This window comes from Cynoglossus semilaevis, chromosome 4, assembly GCF_000523025.1.
Source record: "Cynoglossus semilaevis isolate Cse_v1.0 chromosome 4, Cse_v1.0, whole genome shotgun sequence".
Lineage (NCBI taxonomy): Eukaryota > Metazoa > Chordata > Actinopteri > Pleuronectiformes > Cynoglossidae > Cynoglossus > Cynoglossus semilaevis.
In genome coordinates this window covers 6416965-6435414 of record NC_024310.1, presented here as the reverse complement: position 1 = coordinate 6435414, position 18450 = coordinate 6416965, and the positions used below count along the sequence as shown (strand labels likewise).

The window sequence follows — 18450 nt, the reverse complement described above, 5'->3', positions numbered from 1 at the left end:
TTTCAAATTAAATGTATAAATGTCTTGTACCTTATTAATGAACTTCCAATAAAAACAACCTGGACAATTGTTGAGAGTTTTATCCTGACCTGCTGAAGCTTTTCACTTATCAACCACAGCTCATGAAAGTAAAAGTCATAACTATCTTCATTTACAAACCTGAAGGATTGGGTGCATTTCTCAAATTTCTTTTTTCTATTTGTACAAATCAATATGAATGATTTCCTATAGAAAAAGACTCTCTACCAATAAAAATGGTAATCCATCCAACCATCCATGGTTCGACCAAACAAGTCAACATACAGAGAGAGCAATGACGGTAATGATACCCTCAGTGTAGCGTTTAATATAAGGTTTGAAGCCATTGTTATCTTCATGAAAATGAGAATATATATATATATATATATATATATATATATATATATATATATAAACAATTCACAAACAGTATGACTTTGGGAAACTTCTGGTTACTATTCTTAAGATATTTTTGGTGTATGTTTCCATTTCAACTTTTAAATGTTATCAACATTTGGTCCTCATCATTTCAAAGTACAAAATAACAAGATTTTGGACATTTACAAAAATAATGTGCTTCAATTAAAGAATGTTGACCTCAAGTCTGGTATCAAAGTCATAAATATTCCATGTGACTGGAAATTCTCTTCCGTTAAAGACGTCACTACAACCGCGCAATAAAATCTTTCCCATAAGCCCAGAATAAAGGTCAAATTTAACCGTACTCCCGCCCCGCCCTTGCGCGTACCTGTGGAGGTGCGCACAGCAGCCGCACCTGTGCGCAGCTGCGCACCGCGCCCTCTTTCCACACTCTCCCCTGCCTTTGTGTTTGTGTGCGTGTCTGTCTGTGACTGTCAGTTAGCAGTTTCACCGTCCATCAACAACTGACCTCTCGCGGACATGCCGAAGCTTTTAACTTACCTCCACGGTTCGGAGCTGGTGGTTCGGTTCCAGAGACGGTGCGGACTGTATCTGCTGGAAGCCGAGCATCACAGCTGCGCCAGGTCGTGCTCTCCAACTGCCAACGGTCACGCGGGCCCACGTGGAGTGAAGCAGCTGGAAGACAGGCACAACATCCAGGACAACAAACACAACAACAATCAGTACAAAGAGAATGGCGGTGGCACTCCTGTAAGTGGTTCTTTTTTCCTTTCTATTGCAAACAAACAAAACTGGATCATCTGCTCAACAGCCACGGCAGGGAAGTGTTTTAATGATCACGTGATCGTGAACTGACGTTTAAATGTAACAATACAAATGGACATCGACACTTCACTGAAACAAACTTTCGATTAGTTTTCCTTAGTTTCCTGCACTTCAAACCTGACTGGCTTTTCTAGTCTGTCCAGGTCTGACACTTTCCTCCTCCACATCCCCAGACCAGTGTGAGATGTTTACATTCATGTGTCTGGTGTTATTGACTTTAAAGATAGTGTTTAAAAATATTTTTTTATTTTTGCCACATTATTGGTGGGGGTGTACAGCTCCACTGAACAGTTGCTGCATAATGTTCCCTGGTTCAGATGAATCTGTCTGAAAATACATTTTTTCTGTATTAATTGTGTCACCAAAATGTAATTTTTTTTATTTGAAAATTTCTGTATTAATTGTGTCACCAAAATGTGTTTTTTTTTATTTGAAAATATTTTAACATTATGTGTATATTACCAGACTCAACTGATTGACTTATCAGGTGCAACTGTGCCAATTAAAACTGCAGATTATTCTTTGCATGATTAAATTATATTTGCTAAACCAGGGATGTCAAACATAACGCCTGTGGGCCAAAACTGGTCCGCAAAAGGGGTTAAATCTTATTGTTATTTAACAAGGTAAGGTCCGTTAGTACCATGTGGTCTTTGCAGGGAATTCCACAGCGTTTGAAGTTTGAACTGCCTGAGTGTCTGAATCAGATTTGATTCTGTATGCTAAATGCTAAGGCTCATGTCATTTTGTTATTAACAAGGCCTGAACTGTCTGCAGGTCAACAGCAGGCCTCAGTACGAGGTGAGGAACTGGCTGCTGCACTTCCTCTTCCTGTTCTCTTCAGGCCTGGGTCATGAAATCTTCTACATCACTTTTCTTCCCTGCATTCACTGGAACCTGGACCCATTTCTGTGTCGACGCCTCGTCAACATCTGGGCTGTGAGTGGCAGAGAGTTCCTTTTTACACAAAGTAGACATACTGTATGCAGTAGACTGTACGGTGGGGACAAGGACCAGACTAAAGTGCTGAGGCATCACATTTTGATACAAACAAAGAGCGAGACAGAGTGGTCAGAAGTACTGCAGCAAAGCCTCAACTTTCTTGTTTTCCATCCATTACTGTCACGGCCTAATATTTGAGCGTAAAACAGCAGAATGCAGGGAAGCGACTGTCAGCTACTCAGGCCTCCAGACGAAGAGATTTCTGACCTTTACCACTGTATTAAATATAAATGTATTTCAGATTGATCACCGTCAGAATGGTGGTTATTGCTGAATCAGAAATGACACAACAACAATTAATGAGAAGGATATTGACTGCGTAATTCACAGGTAAAAAAACAGGTGTTTTTTTTTCTCTCATAAATAAAACATTTGATGGTGAAGCTCTGAGGGAGCCAGAGCTTGGAAACTCCTCTCAGGCCCAGTTCTAATCTGCTCTGTGGTCCCTTCACAGAACATTCTCTGTGACTCTATCACATCAGCTGGGTGTCTGTTTTTAACTGACACCACACAACAGGCTGCAGCGTGTCTGTGGCCATCACTTCTAATATGATCACAGGACTGAAGCGTAAAAATACTCTGGTGTGTTTTAAACAAAAAAAAACATTAAATCCAGCCATCGTTCAGATGTGCCGACCCACTGCTCTATGATTCCTAAGAAACTCTTGTTCATCTGGCAGCTGTTCATCCAATCAAAGTCATGTGCTGACCCATTTCATTTCATACGCTCCAATGCTACAGAAACAGGCAATTCTGTACTAGTAAAGTACGAGTAACTAATAAAAAAGCTTGTGCTTTTAGTAAATAAACGATGAATAAAATGTTAAAACGTTGTAGTTACATTAGCTTTTTTCCAAATCTAATGCAACTAAATTAAAAAAACAAATCAAGATGCACCTTAGCGCAGGACACGTTAATGTCGAGGCTAGTATAGTGCTAAACATTTTACGTGACTGAATAGGTCTTTTGTCTCAGCTAATGTTTCAAATATACACATAAATATAACTCAGGCGTCACAGCTGTCATGTGACTGTCCGTGATAAAAAGATGGACGCTCTGGAGTGGCCTCTTCTATATTAACACCACTCTATTCTGATCGTCTGTCATTGACAATACCTCCTCTCTTTCTGCTACCATCTACTCCTCTTTTAGCCTCCCTTTCATCACCCCCCCCCCCCCCCCCCCCCCCCCCCCCCCCCCCCCCCCCCCCCCCCCCCCCCCCCCCCCCCCCCCCCCCCCCCCCCCCCCCCCCCCCCCCCCCCCCCCCCCCCCCCCCCCCCCCCCCCCCCCCCCCCCCCCCCCCCCCCCCCCCCCCCCCCCCCCCCCCCCCCCCCCCCCCCCCCCCCCCCCCCCCCCCCCCCCCCCCCCCCCCCCCCCCCCCCCCCCCCCCCCCCCCCCCCCCCCCCCCCCCCCCCCCCCCCCCCCCCCCCCCCCCCCCCCCCCCCCCCCCCCCCCCCCCCCCCCCCCCCCCCCCCCCCCCCCCCCCCCCCCCCCCCCCCCCCCCCCCCCCCCCCCCCCCCCCCCCCCCCCCCCCCCCCCCCCCCCCCCCCCCCCCCCCCCCCCCCCCCCCCCCCCCCCCCCCCCCCCCCCCCCCCCCCCCCCCCCCCCCCCCCCCCCCCCCCCCCCCCCCCCCCCCCCCCCCCCCCCCCCCCCCCCCCCCCCCCCCCCCCCCCCCCCCCCCCCCCCCCCCCCCCCCCCCCCCCCCCCCCCCCCCCCCCCCCCCCCCCCCCCCCCCCCCCCCCCCCCCCCCCCCCCCCCCCCCCCCCCCCCCCCCCCCCCCCCCCCCCCCCCCCCCCCCCCCCCCCCCCCCCCCCCCCCCCCCCCCCCCCCCCCCCCCCCCCCCCCCCCCCCCCCCCCCCCCCCCCCCCCCCCCCCCCCCCCCCCCCCCCCCCCCCCCCCCCCCCCCCCCCCCCCCCCCCCCCCCCCCCCCCCCCCCCCCCCCCCCCCCCCCCCCCCCCCCCCCCCCCCCCCCCCCCCCCCCCCCCCCCCCCCCCCCCCCCCCCCCCCCCCCCCCCCCCCCCCCCCCCCCCCCCCATGTGTCCTGTCTGTGACACCACCATGTCCACATAATCTCAAGCTGGAGGGTTTGGTACGGGGTCACTGATGGGAGCGGGCCAGACTGAGGGTCTGTGACATGGTTTGGGGCCAGACATCAGTGTCAGGGAAACCGTGCTCAGATCTCCCCTTTGAGTGTTCACGCTGACCGAGTTTGGCACATTACGTCAAACAAACATTCAACGATGTCACATGTAATGGCAGAAGGGGACGCTTCTGACACTCGCCGAGACACAGACGGCCTTGCTCCTGCCGAGTGTGTGACAGGCAGTGTTTTCGTGGCCTTTGTGCCTCTGCCCCGAGCGTTCCGTGGGTGCCCTGTGTCTGAACCCCGTGTTCGGCCCCCGGGGGAAAAGATCCCCTTCTTCTGGCATGCCGGCTGCATCTGTGCCCTATGTGAACTCCTTTGAAACACTCACAAATGCCAATACACACACAAATGCTCTCACTCCCCACCGCGCCTGCTAAACACGCTCATTACCCTCCCCCTAGTTAGACATTACCAGCTTTACTCTGGTTTCTCCTCCTCCTGATCCATCAGTGGAGTGTTTTATTGGCCTCATCAGTGGACTGAGCTTTCTCTCTCTGTCGTTTCCCTTCTGAACATTTGCTCCTTCAGCCCTGGGGCCATGTCACCCCTCGTTTCAAACTTCTAACAGCATCCTGCCATTGTCCTGCTGGAATCATCTGAGGTTCATGGAGGACACTGCTCAGTCTAACTCGCAAAAAAACCCAAACCCTGTCAGCGTCTCCTGCCATGGATTCAAGTGCAGCCCCAAACACATCACCGGCCTCTGAAACTAACACATGAGAGACTGTGTGTTCTTTTGTCCTTCACCAGTGTCCTCTGTTGTCACTGCTTGCCCAGTGCCTCTCATGGCCTGAGAAACAATGACTCATTAACCATATGGTCATGAATTGCATAGCAGGGTTGTTTGGTCTCACGTTCTGTTGTTCAACTACGGCACAGAGAACTTTTTTTTTTGGTGTAAAAGCTCCGCTCACTTTCTGTTCAGTTGGCTGTGTTAACCAACATAAAAAAAGATGGCACCCTGACGACACAACCAAAAGTTCTAAGAGTATAATGCCTCACAAAATCAAGTTAAAGGGCCAAGAAGATGTGTATAAGGCTCTAGTGATCAGATCAACTGTGTGGACTGGTTTTATAATTAGGGATGGAAAGAGAAATCTGCTAACCTGTGATAAGGGCACTGGTCTGTACATGAGGTTGTGTCGTCTTCCATCGATGTCCTCCAGGTCCTGTGCTCTAGGCCTACAAAGGAAAAACATGCAGATTAGGTTAATTGTTTCTAAATTAGCTACAGCTACGGATGTGAGTGTAAATAGTTGTTTTGCTCTTTATGCGACCCTGTGATGGACAAGTCAACTGTTGAAGGTGTTCACGCCAATGGTTGCTGATATTATCTCCTTTTTTAAATGGATAAATAAGGTGCCTCAAACAGTTCCTGATTTTTTAAATTGTTCACAGTGCTCATTTTATTTTGGTTTTTGCCACTATTTTTATTGCTCCCAAACTGTCACTTCATTCAGATGAATTGGCAGAAATTGTTTTTTTAATTTATTAAAACTTAAGTGGTGGATGGTAATATAGTTAGTGCTGAGAATGTGCTGGAACCTCAAACAACCGCTTGTGAAAGAGTTGGAATAAAAGCAGCCCCGGAGAACAATGCAGGTGGTATCTATTTTTAGAACAACACATGCTAACACCAGTATTTTCTGGCTCTTTCTTCTTCCTCCCAAATATATAGTCATGACTAATGCAGCACTACCCATTTTGAACTGTGACCTCCCCCGCCCCCTGTAGGTATAATTTACACAGATCCACATGTTGACAGATCAAGGTCCAGAGCGGATCGGTCCTTAATCAATACCCTCTTTCAGAAGGAGACACACATACACACATTGTTGGGCCCTTCAGTGTGTGAGGCCAGTAAATGATTAAACCACTATTCTTGTGGGGTCTAATAGTTCAGTCTTTAGGACTGGTAGTTTAAGGCAGGTTAGTAGTATCCAGTCGCTGGATGTGGACCACTTTAGTGTTCCCAGTTCTACAGGGATTACAGATTAATGAAATTATTCACAGAAATATACTTATTCATTACTAGAGCGGCTGCTAATGTGCTAACTTTCAACTTGTTAGCACTGGGTAGGATCTGGTTAAAAATGGTAATTAATGCAAAGCCACCAAAATTTTTTTTTTAAATGTGTCACTGTTTTCCTGTTTGTCTTCAACAGTGAACAGAGCACACGTTTAGAATATCAATAACAATGATAATTAGCCTATGCTCAGTTGCAGGCAGATAAACCACCATACACAGGAATCCAACGGCTGACATATTTCATTTCCTGGATGATCAAGTACGTAATTCAAGACTAATATTTTACTATTAGTATTTAATATTAACTTTGTTGACCTTTGTCCAGTGATGGGGCATAAATCAAACTAAAGGACTGGAAAATGAAAAAGGAAAACTACTGTATGTGTGTGTGTGTGTGTGTGTGTGTGTGTGTGTGAGAGAGAGGTTGTCAACTCTCCTCTTGGACATGTGGACAGACTGTCCTTGGGTCAGTCCTTTGAAGAACTGTACAAAGAAGACACTGATCTGCGGCTGGTGTAACGTCTCCACTGGGGGCAGATGAATGTGATGTTTGTGTTGACGGTANAGGAGGGGTATCATATCATTGAAGCCAGTGGGCAGATAATTGTGTGCAGACAGTGGATGGAGTGTACACTGCACTGCAGGACTCTTATTGTTTAAATACACTGAGCCAATGGCAGTGGTCATCGTCCTCTGTTCATTGATCGCTTGGTACCGATTGTTCTGGGTAAGAGTTACGGTCAGTCTTGACCCTGAAATGAGTCACAAGAAGTTTCAGTTTGGAGTACAAATCAAACTTAAATAAATAAAATGAATTAATACGCTGGATTTTCCTCACATCTCAGTGAGGAGTGGACATAATTTTTTATAGGTATAAATTATAATTTCAGTCACAGTTCAACTGAATGGAACTGAATTGAATTCAGTTTGGTTTTTTTTGCTCAGATCCTTTACCATTATGTTGCATCACTTTACACTAAGCTGGATTACACTATGACACGTTACATTAACTTACACTACATTATGTTAGGTAACATCAGATTAGGTCACGCTCCTTCACTACTTAATATTTTCCAGGCCTTGATCTTGACTCCTCATTCAGTCAGAGGTCAGGGGACAGAAAAGTGGGTAAATGTTCTTGGGTGGCAGACGGGGACAGAAAAACAACGACATTTACAGACGATGTAGAGAAAAATGTTTGTTGTTTAATCTTGGTCTAAGGTCTTTTCAGATGAGCCATTCTCCCTCATCAAAGTCCTCCAATATTAGTCCAAATCTGTCATTTAATGACATCATCATCTGTTTGGATTAATTCAGGTGTTAATTCAGTCTTTAACCTAAAGATGCTGATGAATGTTCTCTGCTGACTTTGCTGCAGGTATTTAAAAATATATCAACAGTCAAACGGCAGCAGATAAAAAGATAAAACATCACAGACACAGACAGATTTATGAGGTGAGTCTTCTGTGTAGTGGCTGAGACAAAGGTTTTAGGATGAGAGAGTGTAATGTTTGGGTGGTTTTTTTGACAATGCCATATATTGCGGGTTACTTTGTCTTGGTTCCTTTGTCTCTACAAGTCGCTGCAGTAACAGCAGGTCGGTGGATGAACTCTTATATCTTACTTACCATGGTAACAGGCAGAGTTTTCTGATTATAGTCCCAGTAGTGATGGTAATAACAGCCTCTCTTCTCTGGCTCTTGAACGCACACTGGTGTCTTGCGTCCACGTCTTCCCACTGCCTCCCTGTTTCTTGCAAAGACAGCCATTCATTAAATATACAAGACGGAGCTTTAAATAAAGTGGAGCAGGAGCAGGCTGCCCCCCCGACGGCCGCTGGGGATCACATGATAGAGGAGAAGCTGCTCGTTTTTTAAACTTGCAAGACTCACACACACACCCACAAACAGCACTACCTACAGTATACACCACAAACACACACACACCTTGTGATGACTGTATCATTATGTCTTCACACCACCTCACAAAAGACACCGTGTCAGCAAATCCTGTCGTCTTCAACTCTCAGGTTCCTACAATAGACTGTGTCTCAGCAACATCTGCACTTTATTCAAGGACGCCTCTCCATCTGCTCGTCTTCTCTTCATTTGTTCCTTTGTTGAGTTTAGTTGGGGGGGGGGTGCAGAAGGAGGGGTTACATATTTACGAGACTGTTTACTTTTAGAACATTGCCTGAACTGGGTTTAATTTAATCTGCTTATTTTTTTTATTATTATTATCCTCTTCTGCGTCCAATTCTTGCCCATGGTTCCAGCTCATTCTAGCAGTTTTCAGAGTCTGTTGTGAATCACTGTATACACTTAACTAACAATACAACACTGTCTGATACCTCTCCTTATAAACAGGACCCTCCCATTGGTTTCAAACTAGAATGAATCAAAGTCTACAGGACTCGTTCCATTTTTGTTGGTATGAGGTCACGAGGGGAAAAAAAACAATTTTTAACTACCTATCATGAGGCTAACCTAATTATATTTGTCTATGTCTATCCAAACATTATGCTTCATGCTAATGCTCTACGCAGCTTTTTCAACTGACAGACTGAGGTTTGGAACAAGATGGTATTTTTAAAGTCAAAGTGACACAGAAGCTGCTGGTCCAGACTTTGACTTGTTTATCTTTTATCTAGCGCTAGTTTTTTTTATTGATAGATGACGATGATAGCATGTTGGTCTGCACTGAGGCCTGGCACCATTATCATTACTTTGCATCTAGGCCCAAAAACACATTCCTTAAAAATAAATTAAAAAAAATATTATTTTTTAAAATTACATACAGTATATTTTCTAACATTTCTAACACATGCTCTTTTACTCTTTCATCTCTTTCAGATGGTGATGTACATCGGCCAGGTGATGAAGGATGTGCTTAAGCTACCTCGTCCTCTGTCGCCCCCTGTGGTCAAACTGGAGACGCGCGTTGATGCAGAGTACGGCCTTCCCTCCACACATGCTATGGCCTCCACTGCCATCTTCTTCAGTTTTTTACTCAGTGCGCCATCAAGGATACAGGTGAGCGTTGGTGACGCTGCGACAGACACAGCACAGAAACATGTGTTAGGAAGTGATCGGAGGAGAAATGTCAACATTAGCCACAAACTGTCCATGGTAGTGGTACCTGCAACCAGAAGGCTCAGGGTTCCACACCACGTAGTCCCTCACCCTTATGATCACAACTCCCCTGCATTTGGAACTGGTTGTGCTCACCGCCTTTGTTTTACTACAGTGATAATCTGTTCAGATATTCAGCCACTCGGGGGCTAACTGCCGGTATTTCCTGGCACTCAGTTAGAACTGGTGTAAAAACTCTGCCAAATCACTGTGCGGACTACCGCTGCGGAGAGACTGGTGGTTCAAACCGTTCTTGGTTTTCTACTAGCTCGCAGCCCTGCAGCCTTTCACGCAGACACACTGACATTGGAAACATCTGCACAGACGGACACGTTAAATGAATTCTTTTGTTATCTCAGACAGACGTGACTGGCGTCAGCGAGCGTTTAAATGGAGCACAGGTGAAGCCAGAGCTCGTCTGATGTGCAGACACGGCCAGAACACAGTTTTACTTTTTATTTGACTTTTATTTTGCCAGGTGTTAGCAGTTGTACTTAACGCTGGCAGCATGTGATTGGACCAATCGGAAACAGATGTTAATGTTGAATCCGCATCTGTCGTTATTTCAATTTTTGGGGATGTTTTGTTGCTTTTGCTACTTTTTAACTAGTTTTTACTGTGAATGAGCTTGTTTTTTTTTGTTATAGTTTTGTCTAGAGATACGATATTAACCTTCTGACGATATCCGATATACCAGTGTTGTCCAAACACTTCATTTCCGATTCCGATATCCACCGATAACCAATACAAGCAGCCGTTTGTGTTAAAGACAGAGGACACAAAATAGTTTCATTTTCACTTAAACTATTTTCAGGTCACATCAGCTAAGCCAAACCCAGACATGGCGTTATCGGGTTTAATAATATAATATATATAATATAATATCGGACATCCCTAGTTTTGTCACCCCGGGTTTTTTTTACCCTGAATTTCTTCACAGTAGCAGTGGTGAGAATGCCTTTTTCTTGGAAACTCGGGTATCCAACAACGAAAGCAGTTTATATTTTAAATTTTTCTGCCCCCACTTTGAAAGCCACTGGTCCAAATAACGATGTATTGCAGAATCTTCCAGATTAATATTGTGATTGTACATGATACATGCACATGGTGAGCAACTCCCATAACAGCAGGATTATATTCCTTTTTTTCCATGTCGCCGCGCTAGACGAAGGAGAACGAGCCTTTAATCTTCATGATTCATACTATGATCGAGAACTCAGCACCAAGACCACAGCTCTACCAGCAGGTAAGGTCTTTAAGAGGCTCCGCCTTGAGACTGATTGGACTATTGTTGACTTTGCCCCATACATTCATATTTTTACAGCTACTGATTAAAGGGTCCACTTCGATAAGAAGTTCGTATCAGTTAGGTATACGTTGATCGTTACAAAACGCAGTTAATTAATTAATGCGATATCTGTATCTATCTGACCCTTGAATTAGTGAGTACAAAAGAATAAAATTTCATTGCATGTTATATACCCTCAACATAACGTAGGCTCTATCAGCACTAGACTGATGCTGCGTTCACACCACATGCAATAGCTGTAGGAAAAAGAAAGCTTGAAATGCATGTATTGTGCCGCTTGATCATTTTAGCATCTTCGTTTTATTCGCACCTGTCAGTGAAACACACACATATACATATTTATAGACCCTCCCTTGATTCCTTTTTTGACTCTGCTTGCTCACAGGTCGGCACAGACTACTGCAAAGACAACGTCCATCACGCGGACGAGGCCGATGTAGACGTAAGAAACTGTCAGACACACTCTCTGACACATTTGTACTGGCCAATATTCAGGAGTGTGTATGTGTGTTTGTGTGTGTGTACGTGTCAGACCAAGCTAAGCAGACTGTGTGAACAGGACAAGGCTGTGAGGACGCAGGAAGAGAAAATGCAGCAGCTTCACAGAGAGAAGGTAGAGCAGTGTCTCTCTGTCTGCCTCTGTCATCACATGACACCGTAGTTGTGGTTTTTTGTAAAGTTGGTGTTTAAATTAGGGATGTCCGAAGATATTGGCCGACCGATATTATTGGCCCGATATTAACATATAATTTAATATCTGTAAGAATTGTTATCGTTTTTTCCTCTGATAATAAAAACCCAGTTACGCAATGCCAGGGTTTCGCCAAAATGTGCCCAACATATTTTTGGTGAAAGTCACTAGATGGCAGCATTGCAGCTCATTTAATTAAGCTCGTACTCATACAGTGGTACATGTTTGTACAGATAAATAAATAAATATTACCAGGCCTATATCAGTATCGGTTGATATCGGAATCGGAATTTAGGTGTTTGGACAATATCGGCAATAATATAATATCGGACATCCCTAGTTTTGTCACCCCGGGTTGGTTTTACCCTGAATTTCTTCACAGTAGCTTCACAATAGAAATGATAACGACCAGGGATGAGTGTGACTCTTATCACAGCTAATTCCAACTTTATATCTTTTTAGCAGCATCAAGGCGTGTGTAGGTGTTAAGTTCAGTCACTCTTAAAGAAAAGATTCTCTGACGTAGAAGTTAAATGAGGCGACATCTGAGGAAATCTCAGGCTGTGGACAGCCGCTCACGCAACAGTGGCTGTAGAGACTAAGAGGCGTGGCCAAGCCATCCATCACTCAGTCCCAACTGAGCTGTTGGACAATGGGCAGGGAGGGGCGGGGCCGGCAGTCACCATCAGTCACCCTCAGCCAAACCCGTGGAAGTGCTGTTATGGTCTGGTGATGGACTCAACCGAGTCAATGACTGTCACTCCATGTCACTGCCGCGCCCTCTTTATCTTTCCGGGGCTCAGTCAATAAAACCCTGAGTGGCTCCATCAAAGGCTGTCTTAATCAGGCCTGGTGTTTTAATGATGAGTCTTAGTGAGTGTTGGCACTCTGCAGTCTCCACTGCTGTCACTCTGATTTGTGTTCAGCTCCAGTAGACCTCCGTCGGGTTCCTTCAGTTCTGATTTAAGTGTCGCTCTCAAGGTCAGAGAGCTCCTCTGAGGAACCCTGTATCGACCCGTGTACAGCCAGGCTCTAAACCCTGGCCTGGAATTCTTTGAGAATTCCTGTGTTTGAAAAGAACACGCAGAGCTGTAAACGAGGAGCAGACTGTGAGACAGAGGCTCCTGAATGGCCACTAGGCCTCAGGGCAACTGAGTCCCCATTCCCAGTGTAGGTCAGAGGTCGTGACAGTCAATCACAGTGTGGCTACCCCTCCCTCCTGTCCTCCCCACTATCCCTCCTGTCTCTGGCACCCTTTGTGGCCATTCATAAATAAAAAAGAAAACTCTCTTCATGAACTACCAGTGAATAGGCTTCCAGCTGCAAAGGACAGGAAAAGACAGAGGAAAAGGGGGAGGAAGGGGGAGAGGGGAGGGTGGAGGAGGTGAATTGATGCACAAGGCCTCTCTTCTCACTGTTATTGAAATGGAGCAGAGGAGGAGGAGGAGGAGGAGGAGGAGGAGGAACAAAACCTGCCGCCATAGGTAAAGGAGGCAGGAAAGAGAGGATGAGACAGTGGAGGAAGAAAGAGGGGCAGGGGGGCTTGAAGGGAGGCAGTACGTCCAACTGATGGTAGAGACCCAGTGGCGGAAAGAGGAGTTACATGTCTGGGGTGAAAAATGAATGGGATGACAAGACTCTCTGTCCTTTACTGAGGAATGTGAAGAATCTGAGGTGAATGGGACGGAAGAAAAGTGGAATTTTTTTTTTTCTATGGGTCTTAGTCAGTGATGTTTAAGGCTGCATTTAATTTGTTTTTTATTAAACTTAAATGATTAAATCATCTGGGTCTTAGTCAGTGATGTTTAAGGCTACATTTAATTGTTTTTTTAATTTGTATTAAACTTAAATGATTAAATCATAAGTCATTGACTGCATGTCAAGTAAAATATTGGGTAAAAAAGGGAACACTTTTATTTGGCCAAAAGTTAGAACTAATAGTTTCCCATATTTTTGGGTAAAAAAGGGAACACTTTTATTTTTATTATCATATAATCACAATATGGGCCATATCTCTGGTAACTACAACCAGATCTGACTACTTCCTTGACCTGTATGTGGTAAGACAAATATTTTACCACTCTGGCCTTTTGTCTCACTCCAACTCAAACTAAGCCTGACCCCTTCTGTCCCTGTGGCCCCAGCGTTCTCCCACAACCTCTGTTCAAATCTCTGTCAACTTCTAAACAGCCAACTTCCACAACACCGTGAGCCAATAAAATATTAAATAAAAAACATATAATAACAATAATAATAAAAAAAACACAATACATTGGACTCTTCAGTCACAGTAACATTTAACTGGGGATCTGCATCCACTACAGAGGATTGATTGGCCAATTGTGATTGATTGGACATTTTTTTATACTTTTTTTTCCCACACACTTGGACATCTTCAAACACACATTCACATTAATTCAACACATTATGAATGGATGGATGAATGCACACTTTGATCACAGTCACAGTGTACTCACCTGTTGTATCTCGATGGATGAAATACTGTCCCCCGTGTAGGTCTCACCCTAAAAAACAGACAAGTATTACTGATTTATAATTGCAGCAAAATTAATTTTATTTCCAGTTATCATTCATCTCAGCCTCACTGACGTGGCTCTGTGTCAGTGAGGCTCTTTAATGAAGATTTCACTGTGTACTCCAGCGTTCATTAGCCCTCTGTGGTAGATTTTTATGGTACATTATCTACACGTGTGCATTAGAAAAACGACATCCTATTAAAAATGTAAATTATTTATTGCCAGATTATTATTGAGTGATGAACCATCGCAGTCCTATCTACAGTAGCCGTCACATCAAGATGCTGCCAGACATGAATTACAGTTCTGATGATGTACGTTTTTAAAGTTCTGAGGACAAAGAATAAAATCACTTTTGGAGAATTTGACCTAAAGAATAAAAATGTTGGTTTCTGTTCTACATCCAGCATCTTCCTGAAGAAGCATCATTACACAGTACAAAATGCAGTACCTTTAGCTCTCTGTGAGTTTCCTCACTTCCTGTCACCTTGATTCCCCTCTGCGATAGAAAGAATTTGATAAAAAAAAAAAAAGGTTATTAAAAGTCAGAGATGACAACAGACAGCCACAGTTCTGCTCTACACTGAGGATCGTAAGGAATTTCAGATACATGTGACACATGACAGCAGAGATTATATCATTTATCTGCTCCATCAGCAGGTGGTGCGTGTCACTGTGTGTTAGCTTTCCTTACAATGACCTTTACTGTCAATCATCACTCTGTGTGTGTTTCTCTCACCCAGTTCCAGTTCGAGGTGGGTGTGCTGATCGCCGTGACGCTGTCGTCCTTGGTTTGTCTGAGCCGTCTCTACACTGGCATGCACTCAGTTTTGGTGAGAGTACAAAGAAACAAAAACACCACAGCATAAAACACAACATGAAATCTATGTCTGGTTAAGTGTCTGACTGATAATGACGCACAGTCCATGGATAAAAACATGGCTGCAGCAAAAACAAAACACTAGCCTCTTTGTTCAGCCGCTGAATGAAATTCTCCTGTAACAAAAAAAACAAAAAAACAAACAGCTTAAATTATCACTGTGACATGTTTACATTGGACGGAAAAAAAAAAAAAAAAAAACAGCTTAAATTATCACTGTGTCATGTTTACATTGGATGGTGTGTTTTTGAAGAAAAAAAAAAAAAGTTAACCACTTACCTTCCTACTAAAAAGTCCACAAGGGACTAATAGTGTCGTAAGCTCTTGCTAATGTGCTAGCTGCTTCATCAGTGTTTGGTGAATCCAAATGACAGTTTTGAAACACTTAAAATAATGAAATTGGACGTTAAACAATTAGATTAAATTAACAAACAGCCATGAGAATATAATACAATATATAATATTGTCATTGTCATGTTACTCTTCCTTCAGGATGTGATCTGCGGCGCTCTGATCTCTGTTCTACTGGTGTTCCTGACATATCCATACTGGGAAACCTTTGACAGTTTGCAGCTGACCAGTCACATCTCCCCCGTTATTTCCTTGGTTTTGCCGATCTTCCTCATCTACATCTACCCAGAGCTGGACCACTACAGCACCACCCGGGGGGACACCACCACCATTCTAGCAGTGGGGGCTGGATGCTCTGTCGGCTACTGGGTGAATGAGCAGCTGGGGCAGACCTTCGAGCCCCAGGGGCCGTTACCTGTTCCTCTACCTACTCTCACAGCTAAAGTTCTAGTTATAGCCGCGGTCCGATTTCTCTTAGGGGTCGCTGCGTTAGTGGCAACTCGGCAGATAATAAAAACCCTCAGTCTGCGTGTGTTATATTCATGGTACGGGGTGTCGAAAAGAGACAAGCACGTCAGGAGGAGGAAAGAAATCGAAGTGCCACAGAAGTTTGCTACGTACACGTCGATCGGACTCGTAAATTCTATACTGGTTAACAGACTCTTCATGTCATTAGGCCTGCTATGACCTGAACACGACGAGCCCAACTCCAAACAACAAAATGTACCTCATATTTATTTCAGTACGTGGTTTTTTTTTCAAGAGTGGTTCTATGTGGTACTTACGCAGCGTGAACTTCCTGCGCTGCACAAATTTAATAACTAAAACATGTTAGGACGAGTATCTGGGGCGTCGCCAATAGCTTATATTACTGTACTACATATATATATATTTATTAAGCTTGAGCTGTGTTACATTTATATGATCAGGTTTTACAACAATCCCAAATTGTGAAATCAGAGTAAATTCAGCAGCGTGTGAGGTTTGAGGGGAGGGCACGTCCTCAACAAAACAGGATAAAGTGCAACATACAATTATTACATATAAAATTGTAGTTACGCACTATAAATTCTATTGCTATTACATTGTAATTGTGTAATTGTAAAAGTGATTGATTTTCCAATTCTATTGCTATTACATTGTAATTGTAAAAGTGATTGATTTTCAAAAAAAATAATATCATGCAGACTAAAGTAGATTAAAAAAAACCACCTGATTTAGGTGAAGTAAAGAAATAGGTTTCAAAATGCATTACACAGAATTTCAGGGGAAAAGGAATTAACCTGCCAAGAGGACAAAAGAGCTGCCTGTCAAATGTCACTTAATTTTAAAGGTTAATGTTACTGTAATATTAATGAAGAACAGAAATTTCACAAAATGACTTATTGAAACCAATAGAAATGTGCTAATGTGCTAGCCACACACATCAGTCTCTCAGACTGAAAACTACATTTAAACATCTGTAACTGTCCCTTTAATGGTAGACAAGGTAATCCTTGTTACTCAGCACTGAATGTCCTCACTGGGAATGATTTACGTTTGTTTTTGTGACCGACCCGTTAATGAGACCAAATAAATCCTTTTCCTTCTTTATGGCTCAGTTCTCTCTAATGGATTTGTTAAGTCAAGGTTTGCGTGACAACTCACGTATTTCTGAACATAATCGTGCAGGAGAAAACATCCATCCAAGCTTGGGGTGAGTGTCCCCTCAAGCTTAGAACAGACCATCTGTTCCCGCGGACTGGCCAGATCACTGTTGGTCAGGACTGGCTGAGCAGGAATCACAGAATCAGCCTTTGTTGGTGGCAGTAGGAGTGAGAGGAATATCTAAGTATCTTTTAAACTTTATTGTTTGCACAGCTCTTTTAAAATGTAAATTACCGGCTGTGAGCGCCTGCCTTTGACAGTACGTACGTAGAACTGGGGTCACAGCCCTGGTCTGTCAGGAGTTAGGTGTCCTAACAGGAAACTGAGGGATATTTGCACTAATACTGAGAAATGTCACTTAACAAGTCTGACACAGCATTCTATAGAGAAAAGCTGTGTGCAGACTGAAGTTTAACACTCAGTTGTTGTGATTATCCTGCTTAGATGAACCAACATGTTGATTAGTACATTTTTTTTCCTACCACAATCCAATAAAATTAATGTTGATGATCATGTTAACATATTTTTGTAATTTAAAATATATATACTATATTCAATATATTTTTAAAAAATGTATGTATACAGTATATACATGGAGTACATATATATACACATATATATATAAAGAGTAATACATATCACTATATATATTTCTAAAAGTGCAGTTTCTGCTTTAAGATAAACTTACAAATTCCTCCCTTGGAATCAATTAAGTATTTGATCCCAACTAGGAGATCAAATACTCGTAGTATTTGATCTCCTAATCGAACTGGGGATAAGGTTGACTCAACTTAAACTTCAACTATAAACTGACCGTCATTATCAGCGTGAGAGTGAATGGTTGTTTGTCTCATATACGGTGAACTGTCCAGGTTGTAACTCCAGCATCACCAGACAAATGCTGGGATTCGCAACAGCGCCTCCTTCAGCCCTGCAAAAGATTAAGCGGGAGAAACTGGTGTGTTAACAAATGCACATACAATTGGAATTTTCTACTATAAGATTTTGGTTTGTGCAAAGTTTTCCAGCATAGAGACTTCCAGTTCAAGCCTAGACGTAGAAGGAAGAGAAAAGTTAAGACACATCCTGAAGGTTTCACACCAAACTCCCACAGTTGACCTCCCACAGAGGCTGGATATTTTTGGACTCCACTTTTTACTTTAATGAAAAAGACATGAAGCAGACATCAAAACATGAAAAGGATTTAATTTGATTTTCAAAGGCAACTATGTCAAACGATCAATAACCTCTGGTCACTGGACCCTAGGCCTATCTGCTGGACAGTGTGTTTCAGACATCACCACAGAACATGACTACTGTTACCACTGAGAGGATTTGTTCTGTCTGGTTTAGATCTTGTTGAAGGCTGCCACATCCACAGACTGGACAAAGTCCTCGAAGGCGGTGATGGCTTCCTCCAGGAGGTCTGTTCCCACTTTGTCATCCTCCACCACGCATCCTATCTGCAGCTTTTTGATACCGTAGCCCACTGGTACCAGCTTG

The 18450-nt window shown here is 44.1% G+C and overlaps 3 protein-coding genes across 4 annotated transcripts in view; 2 read left to right on the top strand and 1 right to left on the bottom strand.

The window, feature by feature from the left end:
* Positions 1 to 1074, bottom strand: part of pax3b (paired box 3b) — a 63146-nt gene extending 62072 nt beyond the window's left edge. For both annotated transcript variants that reach the window (XM_017031989.2, XM_017031988.2), the window contains exon 1: positions 940 to 1074. The gene's annotated coding sequence lies outside the window, so the exon portion shown is untranslated. The remainder of the gene's footprint in view (positions 1 to 939) is intronic.
* sgpp2 (sphingosine-1-phosphate phosphatase 2) lies at positions 640 to 16423 on the top strand. The gene is made up of 5 exons (XM_008308792.3): positions 640 to 1149; positions 2002 to 2163; positions 9254 to 9433; positions 14813 to 14902; positions 15442 to 16423. Exons 1-5 carry the CDS (start codon positions 919 to 921, stop codon positions 15985 to 15987), a joined length of 1209 nt encoding a protein of 402 aa, XP_008307014.1. The 5' UTR covers positions 640 to 918; the 3' UTR covers positions 15988 to 16423.
* On the top strand, positions 10673 to 11705 carry LOC103377828 (pleckstrin homology domain-containing family A member 5-like). Its single transcript, XM_025055303.1, has 3 exons — positions 10673 to 10778; positions 11227 to 11283; positions 11374 to 11705. The coding sequence occupies exons 1-3, from the start codon at positions 10725 to 10727 to the stop codon at positions 11500 to 11502; spliced, it is 240 nt and encodes a 79-aa protein (XP_024911071.1). The 5' UTR covers positions 10673 to 10724; the 3' UTR covers positions 11503 to 11705.
* Positions 16424 to 18450: the final 2027 nt, after the last annotated feature.